The 18,108-nt window shown below is 37.9% G+C and overlaps 2 protein-coding genes and 1 non-coding gene across 3 annotated transcripts; 2 read left to right on the plus strand and 1 right to left on the minus strand.

Annotated features, from left to right (window-relative positions):
- Positions 1-5,766: 5,766 nt before the first annotated feature.
- Positions 5,767-5,873, plus strand: LOC127077364 (small nucleolar RNA R71). The gene has a single exon (XR_007787191.1). It is a non-coding gene; the product is annotated as a small nucleolar RNA R71 (small nucleolar RNA).
- A 7,192-nt stretch (positions 5,874-13,065) lies between these two features.
- LOC127136885 (uncharacterized) lies at positions 13,066-13,983 on the minus strand. The gene has a single exon (XM_051063395.1). It carries the CDS (start codon positions 13,981-13,983, stop codon positions 13,066-13,068), a length of 918 nt encoding a protein of 305 aa, XP_050919352.1.
- A 1,023-nt stretch (positions 13,984-15,006) lies between these two features.
- LOC127136886 (protein MAIN-LIKE 2-like) lies at positions 15,007-16,164 on the plus strand. The gene is made up of 4 exons (XM_051063396.1): positions 15,007-15,066; positions 15,151-15,860; positions 15,943-16,033; positions 16,111-16,164. Exons 1-4 carry the CDS (start codon positions 15,007-15,009, stop codon positions 16,162-16,164), a joined length of 915 nt encoding a protein of 304 aa, XP_050919353.1.
- Positions 16,165-18,108: the final 1,944 nt, after the last annotated feature.

The raw sequence follows: 18,108 nt of genomic DNA on the forward strand, positions 1-18,108 counted from the left end.
AGGTATATTCATAGGCTCAATGCCACAAAAAGGGTTCAAGTCAAGCATGGGTTGGCGCAATCCAATAGCATTAGCAATCATAGTTATCAATCCTCCTATTAGGATCGGTGCACGATCATCTTGAATAAGGCGGTCAAAACTCGCCAACATATAAGTGGCACCATTCACTGGACGGTTCTGGGAAGCACAAAATATTATGAAGAGTTCATCACGTGATACTGTGGTAATGTTTGATTTCTTCCCAAAAAGAGTGTGTGCTAGGATCTTGTGGAAATAACGAAAAGCCGGGTTATGTATGTTTCCAGAGAGAAACTCATGTTCCTCGGGGTCGTCATTACCCGTCAAACTTCCCCAAAAATGCTCAAGCTCTCTATATTCAAAAAGGTCTTCTTGGCTCATGGTGAATGTATCAAAAGAAGTAGGGAACCCTAAAAGGTTAGTAAATTCTTGAATGTTATATTGATACTCCATGTTGAACATCCTGAACTGAATGAAACCTCGGCTTATTCCTTTTCCATGGTTTGGTAGATACATTAGGGAGCTAAGGAATTCTAGAGTAAGCCTCCGGTAAGTGACAAATTGTCTTCGAATAGGAGTGGTTTCCCATCCTATTTGACTCAGCAGATACATGACACTCTCTCTTAGTCCAAGGGCAGTCATTGCCCAATCATCAGCATATAAACTTGGGTGCATCTCTCTCTCTGCTAGTTCTTCAAATTTTTGTCTCTGAGCTCTCCCTCTGAATTTGATACCCATACGATCAATATGTCCCATCAGGTTAATGTTAACTAAAGAAAAGAAAAACAAGAATTTAGTCAGGATTTGGCCAGATGCCGAAAGAAGAAAAGAAGAAAAGTTTTATAAAATAAAATAAATGAAGAATAGATACTGAATAAAATCAAAAAGACTAATCAAAGAAAAAATAAAAATAGAAAGTAAAATAGAAAGTTGTGGGTTGTCTCCCACGAAGCGCTTTGTTTAATGTCGCAAGCTTGACATAAAAGTATTAAATGTTAATCTATAAATTTTGGAGACAATACGTCTAAGTGCAGGACTTGCGAGTCTTCATTGTTTTCATCATAGTGATAATGTTTCAAACGCTGCCCGTTTACGATAAATGCTTCAATAGATTTTCCTTTAATTTCCACAGCCCCACTAGGAAAGACATTAGTGACTTGGAAAGGGCCTGACCATCTAGAGTGTAGTTTTCCTGGGAATAACTTAAGTCTAGAGTTGAACAAAAGGACTACATCGCCTTGTTTGAAAGTTTTTCTTAATATGCGTTTATCATGCCATTTTTTCGTTCTTTCCTTGTAGATTCTGGCATTTTCGTATGCGTCTTGTCTAAGTTGCTCTAATTCGTTTATATCAAGAATTCGCTTTTCACCGGCGGCCTTATAGTTCAAGTTTAACTTTTTAATAGCCCAATAGGCCTTATGTTCTAACTCTACTAGGAGGTGGCAAGATTTACCATAAATAAGCCTAAATGGGCTTGTTCCTATGGGAGTTTTGTAAGCGGTTCGATATGCCCATAAAGCTTCGGGTAATTTTGATGACCAGTCTTTCCTTGATGTAGCGACTGTTTTTTCCAATATCTGTTTAATTTCTCTGTTAGATACTTCCACTTGTCCACTAGTTTGAGGATGGTAAGGTGTTGCTACTCGATGTTTTACGCCATACTTAAACAATAATTTTTCGAGTATCTTAGATATGAAATGTGATCCACCATCACTGACGACTATTCTTGGGACACTAAATCTTGGAAAGATTATATTCTTAAAGAGTCTAGTTACTACTCGTGTGTCGTTTGTTGGAGAAGCTATAGCCTCAATCCATTTTGATACGTAGTCAACCGCTACGAGTATGTACTTGTTACCGAAAGAAAGTGGAAAAGGTCCCATGAAATCTATTCCCCACATGTCGAAAATTTCTACTTCCAATATGCCCTTTTGTGGCATCTCGTCACGTCTAGATATGTTTCCTGTGCGTTGACACCTATCACATTTCTTGACAGCAGCATGCACATCCTTCCATATGTTTGGCCAATAAAGACCGGCTTGTAGGATTTTAGAGCAGGTCTTGGATGTACTTGCGTGTCCACCATAAGGAGCGGAATGACAATGTTGGATTATACTTTCTACCTCTTCTTCAGGTATACACCGACGGAAAATACCATCGGGGCCTCTTTTGAAAAGTAAAGGGTCGTCCCAGTAATAATATTTTATGTCATGGAAGAATCGTTTCTTTTGTTGGTAGGATAAATCAAGTGGAACCACTCCGGCGGCTAAATAATTGACAAAATCAGCGTACCATGGTGTAACTCATATAGCCAAGGTGGTCTCTACCTGTTCATCAGCTCTATTTTCTTCCAAATTAGCTATAAGTTTATCGTACGAGAAATCATCATTGATCGATGTTCTTTCCGGTTCCAGGTTTTCAAGTCTAGAGAGGTGATCTGCTACTACGTTTTCAGTTCCTTTTTTATCTTTGATTTCCAAATCAAATTCTTGTAACAACAAGATCCACCTTAGGAGTCTAGGTTTAGCGTCCTTTTTTGTTAAGAGGTACCTAATGGCAGCGTGGTCAGTGTAAACGATTATTTTAGCTCCGACCAAGTAAGAACGAAATTTATCTAGTGCAAATACTACTGCTAAAAGTTCTTTCTCAGTCGTGGCGTAATTCATTTGTGCTTCATCTAGAGTTCTACTCGCATAATATATGACGTGAAGTTTTTTATCCTTTCGTTGTCCTAAAACAGCGCCTACGGCGTAGTCACTTGCATCACACATTATTTCAAATGGTTCATTCCAATCCGGAGTCTGCATTATGGGCGTGAAGATCAATGCTTGTTTAAGTGTTTGAAATGCTTCTAAACATTTATTGTCGAAGATGAATTCAACATCTTTCATTAATAATCCGGTTAAAGGTTTAGTTATTTTAGAGAAATCTTTAATGAATCGTCGGTAGAAACCGGCATGTCCTAAGAAGCTTCGTACTTCTCTCACAGTTTTCGGAGGTTGAAGGTTTTCGATTACTTCTATTTTGGCTTTGTCTACTTCAATTCCTTTATTTGATATGATGTGTCCTAAAACAATCCCTTCTTGTACCATAAAGTGACATTTTTCCCAATTAAGTACTAGGTTTACTTTTACACATCGTTCTAGAACTCTTTCTAGGTTTTCAAGACATTCTTCGAAACTTTGCCCGCATATGGAAAAGTCATCCATAAAGACTTCCATGATGTTTTCGAGAAAATCGGCGAATATGGCCATCATGCACCTTTGGAAGGTCGCAGGAGCATTGCATAAGCCAAACGACATTCGTTGATAAGCGAAGGTACCAAAAGGACATGTGAACGTTGTCTTTTCTTGGTCATCAGGATGAATTGGTATTTGAAAGAAGCCTGAGTAACCGTCTAGATAGCAGAAATGAGAATGCTTGGCTAGTCGTTCTAACATCTGGTCTATGAATGGTAAAGGAAAATGATCTTTTCGGGTTGCTTTGTTTAGCTTCCTATAGTCAATGCACATTCTCCATCCCGATTCGATTCGTTTGGTTATAGTTTCTCCTTTTTCATTTTCGATCACGGTTATACCCCCTTTCTTTGGTACTACGTGTACGGGGCTAACCCATTTGCTATCGGATATAGGATATATAATACCTGCCTCTAATAACTTCGTTACTTCCTTCTTCACTACCTCACTCAGGATCGGGTTTAGTCTCCTCTGATGTTCCCTAGAAGTTTTACAGTCTTCTTCTAGCATGATGCGGTGCATACAAATAGAAGGACTTATCCCTTTAAGATCGGTGATGTTGTATCCTAGTGCGGTTGGATATTTTCTTAAGATATGTAGGAGTTTTTCGGTTTCGAGTTTTCCTAGGTATGCATTGACTATCACTGGTCGTTCAAGTTCTGAGTCTAGGAATTCATATCTCAGATTTTTGGGAAGTGTTTTCAGGTCGAGGGTTGGTTTCTTAAGGCATTGCGTAGGATCTGATGTTATTGCTAAACATTGGTTCAGTCTGTCTTCTACACGACAGTCAGACAATTCGTCATTTTCTAATTCTGTTTCTTTTATGCATTCATCGATGATATCCATGAAGTAACATGTGTCTTCTATTGCAGGTGCTTTCAAAAATTTGGAAAGAATGAACTCAATTTTCTCTTCTCCTACTTCGAAAGTGAGTCGTCCTCGTTTTACGTCTATGATGGCACCGGCGGTTACTAAGAATGGTCTTCCCAATATAATGGGGGTAACTTCATCTTCTCTTATGTCCATAATTATAAAATCGGTTGGGATGTAGAATTGACCTATGCGCACAGGAACGTTTTCAAGAATTCCTACGAGATATCTAACGGAACGATCTGCTAATTGCACAGACATTTTAGTTGGTCTTAATTCTCCCATTTCAAGTCTCTTGCATATGGACAAGGGCATAACACTGATACCGGCTCCTAAATCGCATAGAGCTTTGTCTATGACAAATTTTCCGATGTGACAGGGTATAGAGAAACTACCAGGATCTTTAAGTTTAGGAGGCATATTTTGGATTATCGCGCTGCACTCAGCAGTGAGTCTAACGATTTCGCTATCTTCAAGTTTCATTTTATTAGAAAGAATTTCTTTTAAGAACTTAGCATATGAGGGCATCTGTGTAATAGCTTCTGTAAAAGGAATGGTGACGTTTAATTGTTTCAGTAGGTCAACAAATTTTTTAAATTGGGCCGCGTCTTTGGTTTTAATTTGCCTTTGAGGATAAGGGATAGGTGGTTTGTAAGGCGGTGGAGGTACATAAGGTTCTTTCTTTTCTATGGTTTCCTTGTTACACTCTTCCTTTTCCTTAGGTTTACTTTCTTCCTCAGTTGACTTTTTAGAGTTTTGGTTCTCAATCCTTGGGTCAGACGGTCCTTCTACCTCTGTTCCACTTCTTAATATAATTGCATGAGCGTGGCTTTTCGGGTTAGGTTGGGGCTGTCCAGGAAATGTACCAGTTGGGGCAGCAGTAGGCGCTTGTTGTTGAGTTACTTGTGAGATTTGTGTTTCCAGCATTTTGTTATAGGTAGCCAGGGCATCTACTTTACTTGCTAGTTGTTTAATCTGTTCGTTAGTGTGTACATTCTGGTTTAAGAACTCTTTATTGGTTTGCTGTTGAGAAGCTATGTAGTTTTCCATCATGATTTCCAAGTTGGATTTCCTAGGAACGTTATTGTTAGGTGTAGATGGGGTCGGCTTTTGATATCCAGGAGGTATAGCTGGGGCTTGACTGGGAGCTTGACCTGGTGCGTATAAAGCATTATTACTCTTATATGAAAAATTAGGATGGTTCTTCCAGTTCGAGTTATAGGTATGCGAGTAGGGATTTCCTTGAGCATAGTTCACTTGCTCTGCTTAGATTCCTGTTAGGAGTTGACAATCTGTAGGAGTGTGACCTTGAATTCCACAGACTTCGCAATTTTGAGTTACGACAACCACGGTGGCTGGAGGTGATACATTTAAACTTTCAATTTTCTGGGCAAGAGCATCCACTTTTGCATTAACATGATCAAGGCTACTTATCTCGTACATGCCTCCTTTTGTTTGAGGTTTTTCTACCATTGTTCGGTCGCTTCCCCACTGATAATGATTTTGGGCCATGCTCTCGATAAGTTGATTAGCGTCAGCGTAGGGTTTATCCATAAGCGCACCACCTGCGGAGGCGTCTATTGTTAACCTTGTGTTGTATAAGAGACCATTATAGAAGGTATGAATTACTAACCAGACCTCTAAACCATGGTGTGGACAAAGTCTCATCATGTCTTTGTATCTTTCCCAAGCTTCGAAAAGAGACTCGTTATCTTTCTGTTTAAATCCATTTATCCGGGCTCTTAACATAGTTGTTTTGCTTGGAGGAAAATATCGGGCAAGAAAGACTTTCTTCAACTCATTCCATGTGGTGACTGAGTTGGAAGGAAGAGACTGAAGCCATCTTCTAGCTTTATCTCTTAACAAGAAAGGAAAGAGACGAAGTCGAATTGCCTCTGAAGTGACACCATTAGCTTTAACAGTATCAGCGTATTGGACGAATACGGATAAATGAAGGTTTGGATCCTCGGTAGGATTTCCAGAAAATTGGTTCTGTTGCACTGCCTGCAACAGCGAAGGTTTAAGTTCGAAGTTGTTTGCTTCGATTGCGGGTGTAACATCTCAAAATTTGCCCTCCTTTTCTTTAAAAAAAAAAAATTGCAGGCTATGAGCCGACCTATGGTCGACCATAAGGGTCAGCGCATGGACCACGGGTAAGCGCATAGCATGTTTGAGTCGACCACAGGTCAGCGCATAGCACACTTGAGCCGACCTATGGTCGACCATAAGGGTCAGCACATGGACCACGGGTCAGCGCATAGCAGGCTATGAGCCGACCTATGGTCGACCGCTCGCGCGAAAACTCAGTTTTCTGAGTATTTTCCACTGTGTGAAGCTGTTTTTTTGTTGTTAAGTTAGTTATTTTCCAAATTTTGTTCACACACCTTATTTTCACTTAATCACAATAAACCAATTGCTAATTGCACTTTCAGTATGATTAGTACAACATATAAATACCATAATCATAACTGTTTCTCCTAATCACACTTCACATTTTCAGATCTAACAAACTTTCCCTCCAAAAACCTCCAAATTCTCTCAAAACTTTCACACACTTTTTCATCATTTTCATCAAGATTCATCGTCCATAGTGTGAATTCGTGCTTGATCTATCATCTACCAGTGATTGTGTGCATCTGTTTCACAAATTCGTGGCAAAAGAGTGAAGAATTTGGACTGTCATAACCTCACACTTCCATGGCAAATTGATGAATCTTGGACCTGTTGCTGTTTTGAGCTGAGCTAATCGTTTCAATCAACTTCTACATCAAGAATCTTCATCTGTTTTGGAGTTTTGGACATTGAAAAGCACGATTCAACATCTGCCATCTCCATAAGGTCAGATTTTGATTTCTTTAATTGCATGAATTGAGATATGGATTAGATAGATCTTTCAATGTAGATCATCATGCAACTTGTGGTTTTGGATTTGGTTGAGTGTAGAGAGAGATATCTTGATTTGAACATTTGATGTAGAAACTTCTTTCGCTCGATCCGGTTGATAGGTTTAGAATTAGGAGAAACTGAATCCATATCCATGATGTACATGCTTAGACGGTCACAGTGATGTATGATTTGTTGCGTTTGGTTGAAATTAGTTCATCACGATTTTCTGGAAAATTGTTTGTGTTCTTGATGAGGAACAAGGTTCAGCAAGCGTTTGATCTGAATTTTTACATTTCCATTTCAAATTCGTGTTTCCCTCCGGATCTGGCCAATGAGAGAGCGCCACCAAATTAAATGAAACGACCGTGTTTTGGTCGCGTGCTTAAGAATTACAGAATTGCCATTTTCAGAATATTCATTTCATTATTTCTTTTGTCTTTTTCATTTTATTTCATTTTGATTCACATGAACTTAGAAAATCCATAACTAGTTCATGTTTTGTCCAAAATTAGTGAGACTTTTTGCATTGTTCTCCTTGTAATGTGTAGAATTTTATCATGATTTTTATTATTTTTGTGCATGTGTGGAAAATTAATTGGCTTAGGGATTGTTTGATGTGTCACATTTGTACATGCCATGCCAAATCCTTCATGAAATGATGATACTTTCAAATAAATGGATGGAATTTTTTGTGCTTGTTCTGGACATGTTGATGGTGATTTTCATGTGGAGTTTGTGATTTTTGGATACATGGTTGATGAGTTATGAATTTTTGATTAGAGGTGTGACAATTTGTGTCACACCAAGCTAGGTCAATTTCATGATTTTATTTAAAATGCTTAGGGATATTGAATTGAGTTTAAATTTTGCAAGAATGAACATATATATGTTGAGATCGCATGAGATTTGTTCTGGAATTTTTGATGACATTTTCTAATTGATTGGAATTTTTCCCTCTGTTTGGTCATTTTGGTGACATTGTGTGACACATGATTGTATTTTGCTTGTGAAATTCTCATGATTAATTGGATGGATGTGAAATTTGACATGTGGATTCTAGACACATTATAGGTCATTGTGGTTTTGATCCCATTCATTTATCTTGTTGTGTCACTGTTTTATGATTTTTGGAAGTTGATGCTTGTTTGGATACCATGTGTTGGCTTGTTTGAACTTGTCTGAAATTTTTGATTTTCATTGACCTACTTCCTTTTGTCCAATTGAGCTGAAATTTGATGTGCTATTCATTGGATAGGTTATGTTTAGACGTGAATTTTTGTGGAATTAATTGAATTATTTTGGTATGCTTTTGCTTGAGATCTTTCGTTTGGTCATTTGGAGTTGCAAATTGCATGTTTGATACTATTTTGTGCATGAAATGATAATGGTGATTGATATGAGCATGGGACCAATTGAATTTGTTTCTAAATTGTTTGAATGTGATTTTGGATAATTTTCGCTTGCTGTTTTGATTTTTTCATCCCCTTTGGACCCTAGGCTTGGCCTAGTGGTCTAGTTTCTCACATTTGGTTTGGATTTTCAGGTTGAAATGCAAAAGCCTTAAGGAGAAAATTGCAAGTTGATTAAACTGAGTTTTGTTTGATGTTGTAAACTAACATTGGTTTTGTGTTGTAGGGTTTGATGCTTGAGTTTGAGCTCATGGCTTGCACTTATGTGCATTAACTTGTGTTTGACTGTACAGATTAACATTTGCTGTTTACTGTTGGTTTGTCTGAGTACTGATGATACTTGATTGATTTCAGGTACATTAAGTCGCTTACAGTTCTTTAAGAACTTGCTTGCTGCTGCTTGGTTGTATAAACCAGTTGAGGTAGACTCTCTTGTCTCCATGTAGTCTGGAAGACCTGGCTTGTTATTTAGCCAGGCAACTGTCTGAAGTCCTCCTTAAGAGGCGATGTTTGTGATTGTTTACTTTTGTGCCAAGCAGGTAAAGACCTCTATGAGGCAATGGGCGGAACCCAAGGGATATGTAATCTATCCCCCGCTATTCTGTTGAGTCGTCCCTCTGCTCACACCACTGTGTTGATGCATTGGGACACAAACCCAAGATCTTGTACTTTGTACAGTTGTGTCAGAGTCTTGAGCGTAGAAGGGTCCCTCCATTCTGGACCCACGCTCCTTTGTCTGAAGCTCTCCCTGGACAAGGATAAGAGCTGTGAAGTCTAATCTTCACTCACCTTTCATCTGCTTCACCCTGACTCTCAATGTCAGGGTTAAGAGCGAACACTACCTTGTACAGATGACTTGCCTCGGCAATCCACCCTTGTTTGAGCCTCACTTGACTGGATATAGTGTGTGCTATATGAAATGTTTGTTTTGTTTTGTTGATGCTTGCATGCTTGCTTTCTTCCTGGATAGGATTAGCTTGCTGTTGTGCAAGTAGGTAGAAACCACAACATAGGGCAATGATGCATGATAACACTAGGCTCGAGTACAGCTCCCTGGTAGTGTGTCTCCCCTTGGTTTCTGGCTAGAATTTCTTTCCCGTTCAGGGGAACTACATCGCCCTAATCCTCGTTCCAGACGAGGTATGTAGGCAGGAGACCGTGCGAGGTCTCTCCGGGCACTTTTTTTCTTTTTGTGTGCGTTTGCTTGTTAATCTTCTTGTGTGTCAGGATATGGATGTAAGCCCAGCGATTGGCTGTCCGTATCCTGATTGTGTTTGTTTGGTTCGGAAGCCGATGTAAGTCCAGCGATTGGCATTCGGGTTCCATGTTTGCCTGTTTTTGTGTTTGTGTTGTTTGGCGTGCGTGAGCTGAATTACGGCAGCTCTGATTCTCGTTCCAGACGAGATACGTAGGCATAGGATGCGATGTCTTATCGAGCTCTCTTCCTCTTAACCCCACCTGTGTTGTCTTCGGTGCGCGTGTGTGTGTGTGGTGTTTTAGCAACCTTTTCTTTTCTTAGAGCGTGGATCCCGTCGAGTACGACGGACGTGAGGGGTGCTAATACCTTTCCCTTGCGTAACCGACTCCCTTACCCTTTCTCTTTGGTCACGAGACCATGCTTTTTCCAGGTTTCTCTGAGCGTTTCCTTTCCCTATCTTGGGATAAATAACGCGCAGTGGCGGCTCTGTGTTGTTTTTGTTTCAGCCCGCCGGTTGTTTTTCGCGGATGCGACAGCGGGTGGAGCAATACTCGAATGCGGCTCATCTTGTGATGGAGCAGCGTAATCTCGAAGAGCACGGTCTGGTTCTGCCATCTCGGGTATCGGCGAAGGAAGAAGATTTTTGAGATCAGGAATTTCGATTGGAGGAAGATTGTTTGCAGCACGATACTCCCGAATTCATCGTAAGACTCGGAGATATCGTTCAACGTCGTTGATTCGTAAGTAGTACGGTTCGCCTTGTGAGCGAGTGTGTGGCATACAAAGCAACGAAAAAGAAGGAAAAATAAAAAATGCCTTAGTCTCTACAGCGTAACAGAAGAGTTACGATATCGACTAAATAAAAGTCCCCGGCAACGACGCCAAAAACTTGATCGCGACTTTATGAGTCTATTGGGGTATTAACTGCAAGTACACAGTCTAATCGCGTAGTTTTAAAAGATATCGATCCCATAGGGACTTAATGAATCGATATACCATTTTTCTAAGGTTACTTCGTAAAGCTAAGGTGGATGATACTTTGTTGATTAGGGGGAAAAGTAAAACTAAAATCGGATCTAGATTAAATATCAAATACGCGGATATCGGTATGTAGTTCGTCGTAATTAGGGAATCAAATCTTCGTTGGTTTCTTAGTCTTAAAATAAGTCTTTTCAGTAGACACTATTGATTAAAAATCTTTTCTCAAACTCTCGCTCTGTTGAATCAGACTATGACTTTATATTAACGTACGCTCTCACTATTTAGTTAAGTCTAAAATCACTTTTTGAAAACAATAGAATCTATAGAAACTCTTTTTATTAAAATACTAACCGTTTAAACACCCCCGTCTCAAACTCTCGCTCTGTTGACTTAGATTATATGATTAAACTTAAATGCTTAACTCTCGTCCTCACATTTAACCTTTAAAAATACTTTTTGAAAATGATTAGAATTTAATTAATTCTAAAAATTGCTTTCGCCCTGATTTAAAGATAATGTCCAATTTACACTGTCCAGTTAAAAGCTCAAACTGTCGTTCTATTGATTTTAACTTCTTTATGTTTTTTACTCTCGTACAAAAACTTTGGTATTAACTCTGTAAATTGAGACCATAAAAAGAGTGACTATATTTTTTTTACATAAATTTAAACCAACTTAGTTTTGATTCCTCTATTCCGCTTACTTTACATACCGATATCTAAGTTTATTTAGCCGGACATGCTAAACAAGCCTAAACAATAATTATGCTTAAATACAGCCATATCAGACAGACAGTATAAATAAATAGCAGTGCAGAGCATATATAAATTTAAAGAACCTGTAAAATTAATAGAAGTCTTGATTATTCCTAACTTCGATGCTTGAACTCTCCACCACAAACCGGTTGGATTTGTTCTTCACAATCTTCGATCGGACAAGAAAATAAAAACGAAGGAATAAAATACTATGACCTAACGTAAGGTTAGATCTAGTAAAAACTACACAATAGTTTCCGGTGTAGAAACTAGTGTGAAAGAAAATAAATTCAATGCTTTGGAAATTAACTAGAAAAGAAAAGGAAATAAAAATGCTAAGAAAGTAGAATGCTGTAAAATATATTGCTGTAAAAGCTTGCACGGCGGAAAAAGGGAGAAGAAAAGACAAGGCACCACTTAAGATCTATTTATATTCATCCATCATGTAACCGTTTCCCAAAAGTTCCTTCAGTAGATTTCCTAGTGTGTCAACAAGTCAAGCGAAGAAAAAGGGCGAACGTGCTTCTGTTACGCGCGTCAAAGCAGAAAAATAGGAGTGGGGGTGTGACGTTCGTCACACCATGTGTTACGCTCGTAACACTGAGCAGAGGGGCGTGACGCTCGTCACGCCTTGTGTGGCGGTCGTCACAGCATCACAGCGCTTCTCCTTTGTAGTTGTGGGTTGGGCTTTAGTGGAATGCTTCTTTTTGCACCCCTTTTCTTTCTTTTTCACGTATGCTTCAAATAATGTTACCTGAAATAAATAGAAGGAAAATACCAAGTAATATCGAATAATATAAAATAAGTCGGATCAAATAATAATATACTTTAATTAAATCAAGTCCAAAAATGTGATATTATTTCATGTTATCAACCGTCATTATGATTAATCTTCTCTTGGACCATGAAATAGAATCTCTCGCGATCAAACTGCATGACGTTATGCGTGTTAGCTTTCATGACTTCCTCAGCCATCCCCTTGTTGCAGTTATTAGTGAAAACCTGCCCAGAGGCTAACATTTTTGTCCATTGATGACTTCCTCTACCAAATAGTGATCCCAATCGATAGTACGTAGATTTGACCAATGCAATGATTGGAAGGTTTCGGGGGATGTTGTCCATCCATGATAAAGCGTCGTTGTTTGTTCTTCGGATTTCCCCCCGATAGTAGTTAAATTTTGCCTTTGTTAACGCATAACCCATGTTAACAACTATTTTACGCAGATCCTTGTCTTTAATCTCGCGCATGAAGTTTTGCGCGATGTGTCTAATGCAATAGACGTGTGATGATGGAGGATACTGCCATCCATTTTTGGATTGTTATATGCACTCTTTATCGATTCATGCCTGTCTGATATTAGACACAAATTTGCTTGGGGAGTAACGTGTATTCTTAAATTCTTAAGAAAGAAACTCCAAGCTTCCTTTGTCTCACTTTCAACCAATGCGAACGCTATCGGAAAAATGTTCTCGTTCCCATCCTGTGCCACAACCATCAACAAAGTACCTCTGTAATTTCCATACAACCATGTTCCATCAACCGACACAATAGGTTTACAATACACGAAACCACGTATACATGGTCGAAACGCCCAAAAAAGACGATGAAATATCCTTTGGTCACCCAAGTGTGAACCATCATTTGAAATCACAGGTAAGGATTGTAATTCTATAATGGTACCTGGTAGATATGTTTTCATTACCAGTATCCACTACGGTAGATCGTTGTAAGATGTCTCCCAATTTCCATACAACGACTCAATTGCGTTACACTTTGCAATCCATGCCTTTTTGTAGGATATGATATACCTATATTTCTCAGCAACATGAGCGATGATCACCTTCACCTTAAGAGAAGCGTCCTGATTTACAAGCTCCATTATGCTCTTACTAATCATTTCTGAACTGAGTTTTGTATGGTCTTGTGACATGGAAGTGATTGTGCACGTATGAGGCCCACCAGACTTACCAACTCTCCACCTTGAGTTTCCCTTACGCAAAGAAACCCTGCATTTGAAATTGCATGTTGAATTTCTAAATTTGATGACATAACGTACATTGTCAGATTTAGTCACAGAAAAATCTAGACTACGTTTTATATGCCATTGTTGCAATGCCAAAACACACTCTTCCTTATTTTCATACTCGACGCCCTCCTCTATTTCGTCAGCATTGTGAGTTGGTATGAAACTTCCGAAAATGGAGATTGGTTCAACATCATCCAAACTTATATTTTTCATGTGGACATGTGGGTTGTACAAACTAATTGGTTGAGCTCTTAGTGCAACGGTCGGTGTGTCGAAGATGTCTTCATTGCCATCGTCATCGCTAACACCAAATAGATCTTCAAATCGAGCCTCTTCTTGATCATCCTCATTATTCTCGCCTACCTCTTCATTTGGTATGAAAGGTTCATTATTTTGAGTCGGTTCTTCGTCAATGGCTTGACTCATTCCGTACTCGTGTGACTGTATAGATTGCGTTGGATAACTGAGATTTTCATTGTGAGTCGGTTGTTCTTCAAGATTTTCGACTAGACGAACATATATCTCAATGGTGGGTAATTGAGAAAATGTTATATGACATCGAAACATCGACTTGACATCTTCGCCAGTCTCAATGGGTGTCATTATGTAAAAGACGTTATTATCGTCTCCATTAATTAATGGATGGCGATAAATGATGCCTTCAACACAACTTTGTAACTTTTTTCAATACAGTCTTTTAGATGATGGAAGTCGGAGTTGATGTGGATTTTGAACAAATGCAAATTCGTATTGCAAAATGAGTATCACTCATTTACATCTGTGAAAAGGGACCCATTGGAATGGATAAACACGATTAAATTTCTTTGAGCCATGAATGTAGGATATTTGGTTTGATGAAGGAGATATGAATGCATAATATTTGGTTTGATGAAAATAAGTAAAGATATTAATATAGTAGATTTGGTTTGATGAAGGAAATATGAATGCAGAATATTTGGTTTGATGAAAATAAGTAAAGATATTAATGTAGTAGATTTGGTTTGATGAAGGAGATATGAATGTAGAATATTTGGTTTGATGAAAATAAGTAAAAATATTAATATAGTAGATTTGGTTTGATGAGAATGAATGAAGATATGAATGCAATTTATAGTCAATAAAACAAATTCCTAGTAAACCAAACCCTAGAGAATCACATGCAGCTCATCCTTCAATTGGAAGAGAAAGAAAACGTGAAAACCCTAGATGACTAAGCTCGCTCATTCATTGGACGAGTCATAACCCAAGAAGAATAAGCTCTCCCATTCATTGGACGAGGCAACACGTTGCATGGCTAAGCTCGTCATTTCATTAGACGAGGCAACACTTTACAAGGCATAGCTCGACCATCAAAGGGGCGAGTCTGCACACATGCAATTTTGCAGTGAAATTTCCAATCAACATGGGAATCGTTCTTGCAGGGATTCCTTGTACATTCAACACATAATTTTTTTGCATGCATTCCCTAACTAGTCCAATCAACCTATACAATTTTCACCTATATATTTAATATTTTTTACCACTATAAATAAACTTTTCCTCTACAATTCTTTCTCATCATCTTCCTTCAATTTCTATTTCACAACTATTTAGTCTCTTCAAATATTCACTCTCTTCTATTCTAAAATGTCTTTGTCGTGGATGGGCGAATCACACCGTGGGACGGCGGCGGACATTGCCGAATATGTAAGTCTCTTTCAAATCTATTTCACAAATTCAATAGGTAAATATCACATCAAATATTTATTACCATTTTTATTTGAATTTCAGGAAGACAGTAGGTTCCGGGTCCATTCACATACATACATTCAACCAAGTGCGGTTATAATACCGTATTTGGAACTGGCAGGTTTTGCAAATGTAGCCAAGATAGCAAGTTTGAAAGTAGATTCTAAATTAATTGTTGCAATGTTAGAGAGATGGAAACCCGAGACACATACATTTCATTTACCAACGGGTGAATGTACTATCACACTAGAGGATGTGAGTATGTTACTCGGTCTCCAAATTAATGGTAAAGCTGTTAATGGCCCAACAAACGTAACCAATGATGTTTACATGGAGAATTTGGGCGTCAAACCAACATCTTCAGATAAAAATGGGGCTTCTGTCAAAATTGTTTGGTTAGAAGTCCTATTAACACAATTGAAAAATAACCCTAACCCGACCGAGGCGGAAAATATTCTTCATTCAAAAGTTTATACTTTACTGTTAATTGCTACTTTTTTAATGTCAGATAAGAGTCACAATTTATTGCATTCTTCTTGGTTACCTTTAGTAGGAGACCTAGAAAAATGTAACACATACAGTTGGGGTTCTGCTTGTCTGGAGACACTATATAGACATATGTGCAAGGCAGCCCATAAAGGAGTCAAAAGCATAAGAGACTGTGTTGTATTATTAAGTGTATGGGCATTCACACGCATACCCTTGTTAGCCCCGGTTAGTAACGAGGTTCCATCACATCCTTATGCATTAAGGTACTGATTTTTAATTAAATGCAATTTATATTTCTAAAAGTTAATTATATATCACTTTAAGGTATTCTTTTTAATATGCAAGATGGCGCAAACGATGTATGAATTATGGAAATAATCATCGTCATCATCTACGAGGGTACCGTGTTGCAATTGAACACATGGAAGAAAATGATGTAAGAATGATTAATTATAATATTCAACTTATCTAAATTTATTTTATACATTCTAATAGTTATATTTCTTTTAACAGTTTATATGGAGGCCGTACATACAATATTCAGTGCCTGATTATAGTGGCAGCTGAGTTTGGAGTGCAACGACATATATAGTATGTTTCTTTACCATTGAGATGCATCAGACGGATCGGGTCAAACTACAATTTGGATTTGAACAACAAATACAGTCTCAGCCAAGATGTCTAAGTGAACACCATACTATGACTATGGTCCAATCTTGGGACAAACATTGGCAAGAATTAAACAAAGAAGAGCTAAAAGAATGGAAAAGGAGAAGGCATTTGGTGTTACAAGGTAACTCGGTAATTGGTGAGTCTAAACCGGGTAGAGAATAAATGAATTGGTTTTTATCATTCCTTTTATGCACGTTGCTCCAACACAATTTTTGACTGATCCCCGTCAACGTGTAGCTTTTTCAACCCAACAAACAACATCACCCCCACATCAAGACATTCCCCCCACATACACATCCACATTTGGGGCCCAACCATCATCATCAGCTCAACAAACTTACCAACACACCCAGACCACCCAACAACACACCATTTATTCCACCTTAACCCAACACCATAATCCCCAAACTCCATTCCCTCAAACAAACTACTTTTACAACCAATAATATCAACAACAAACCAACCTACGCCCACCCATACAATACACTCAAATTCCCCAACCCAACTTTGAACACTCAAACCCTCATTCTCAACCCCAAACATTTAACACCACATTCGCACAACCCACTCCTACATACAATCCTGATGATGTCTACTATCCTCCTATCCAACACACCCAACCCATCACTTACACACAACTCACACATTCACTACCCAACTTTGACCTCACTGATGACCATCTAATGAATATGTCTTCTTTTTGCATTCAAGAACTCGACGGTATGGATATGCCTCCAAACACATCATTTTTATTATTAATATTTATAGTTTTTGCATTCAAGAACTCGACGGTAATGAATATGCCTTCTTCCATTATATCAATAAAATAATTATTAATCATTACAATTCATTATATGCCTCATTATAATATCTATAGTTGTATTATTAATATTTAAAAAAAATAATCATTTTTATTATTAATATTTTAAAAAAAATATATTAGAAAACTATTATTAGTATTTTACAAAAATATTATTATTATTTAAAAAAAATCATTTTTATTATTTAAAAATAAAATTAATTAAAAAACTATTTAATAATAATTTTAATAAGGTTATTTAATTATATAATTGTATTTAAAATAAATAAAAATTAAAAGAAAATCTTGGGAGTTCGCCCATTGGTTGGCCGAGCCTACATAGGCTTTTCAGCGCTTCATCCTCTCACCCATTCATTGGACGAGGCCCAAAAAAAAAGTGGGGCATTCTAGATTTTTTTTTTCAAAATGAAGCAATGTGGAAATAAGTTTTCAACTTTGGGGTACCGTGGAAAATTAGTCGTATTTGAAAGCATCCTAGAGAATTTGGTGGTAAATTCAATTACAAATGTCATTCCCATAACTAAAGAATTTGGTGGTAAATTGAATTACAAATGTCATTCCCATAACTAAAGAATTTGGTGGTAAATTGAATTACAAATGTCATTCCCATAACTTAAAGTGTAGGACATGGGGCCAAAGTGAATTTAATCCATTCACCTTTATTTTGTTATGGAATGGAATGTATCCAACTGCTACCGACACCATTTAAGACAAAAGTAAAACCACAGCACAGCACAGTTTTACTCTTTTATGCCTATAAATTCTCACATCCTCAGAGAGTCACAGACTGCATTAAGTGTGTTTGTGAACCTTTTTAGAATTTTTAGCTTTGGCACATAATTGGCACATGATATCTATATAGTAGCACACAGAACCCTAGTTATAAATATGAAAGTGACAAGTAACTGCCATTACTCGATATTTGGGAGCTGACATTAACAATATGGACAATTCATGGACCTCTCCATCCATTTTGCAGAAAGTGACTTTTCTAATAACAAATCCCTCTCAATCTTTCT

Source organism: Lathyrus oleraceus, chromosome 4 (genome assembly GCF_024323335.1).
Source record: "Lathyrus oleraceus cultivar Zhongwan6 chromosome 4, CAAS_Psat_ZW6_1.0, whole genome shotgun sequence".
Classification (NCBI taxonomy): domain Eukaryota; kingdom Viridiplantae; phylum Streptophyta; class Magnoliopsida; order Fabales; family Fabaceae; genus Lathyrus; species Lathyrus oleraceus.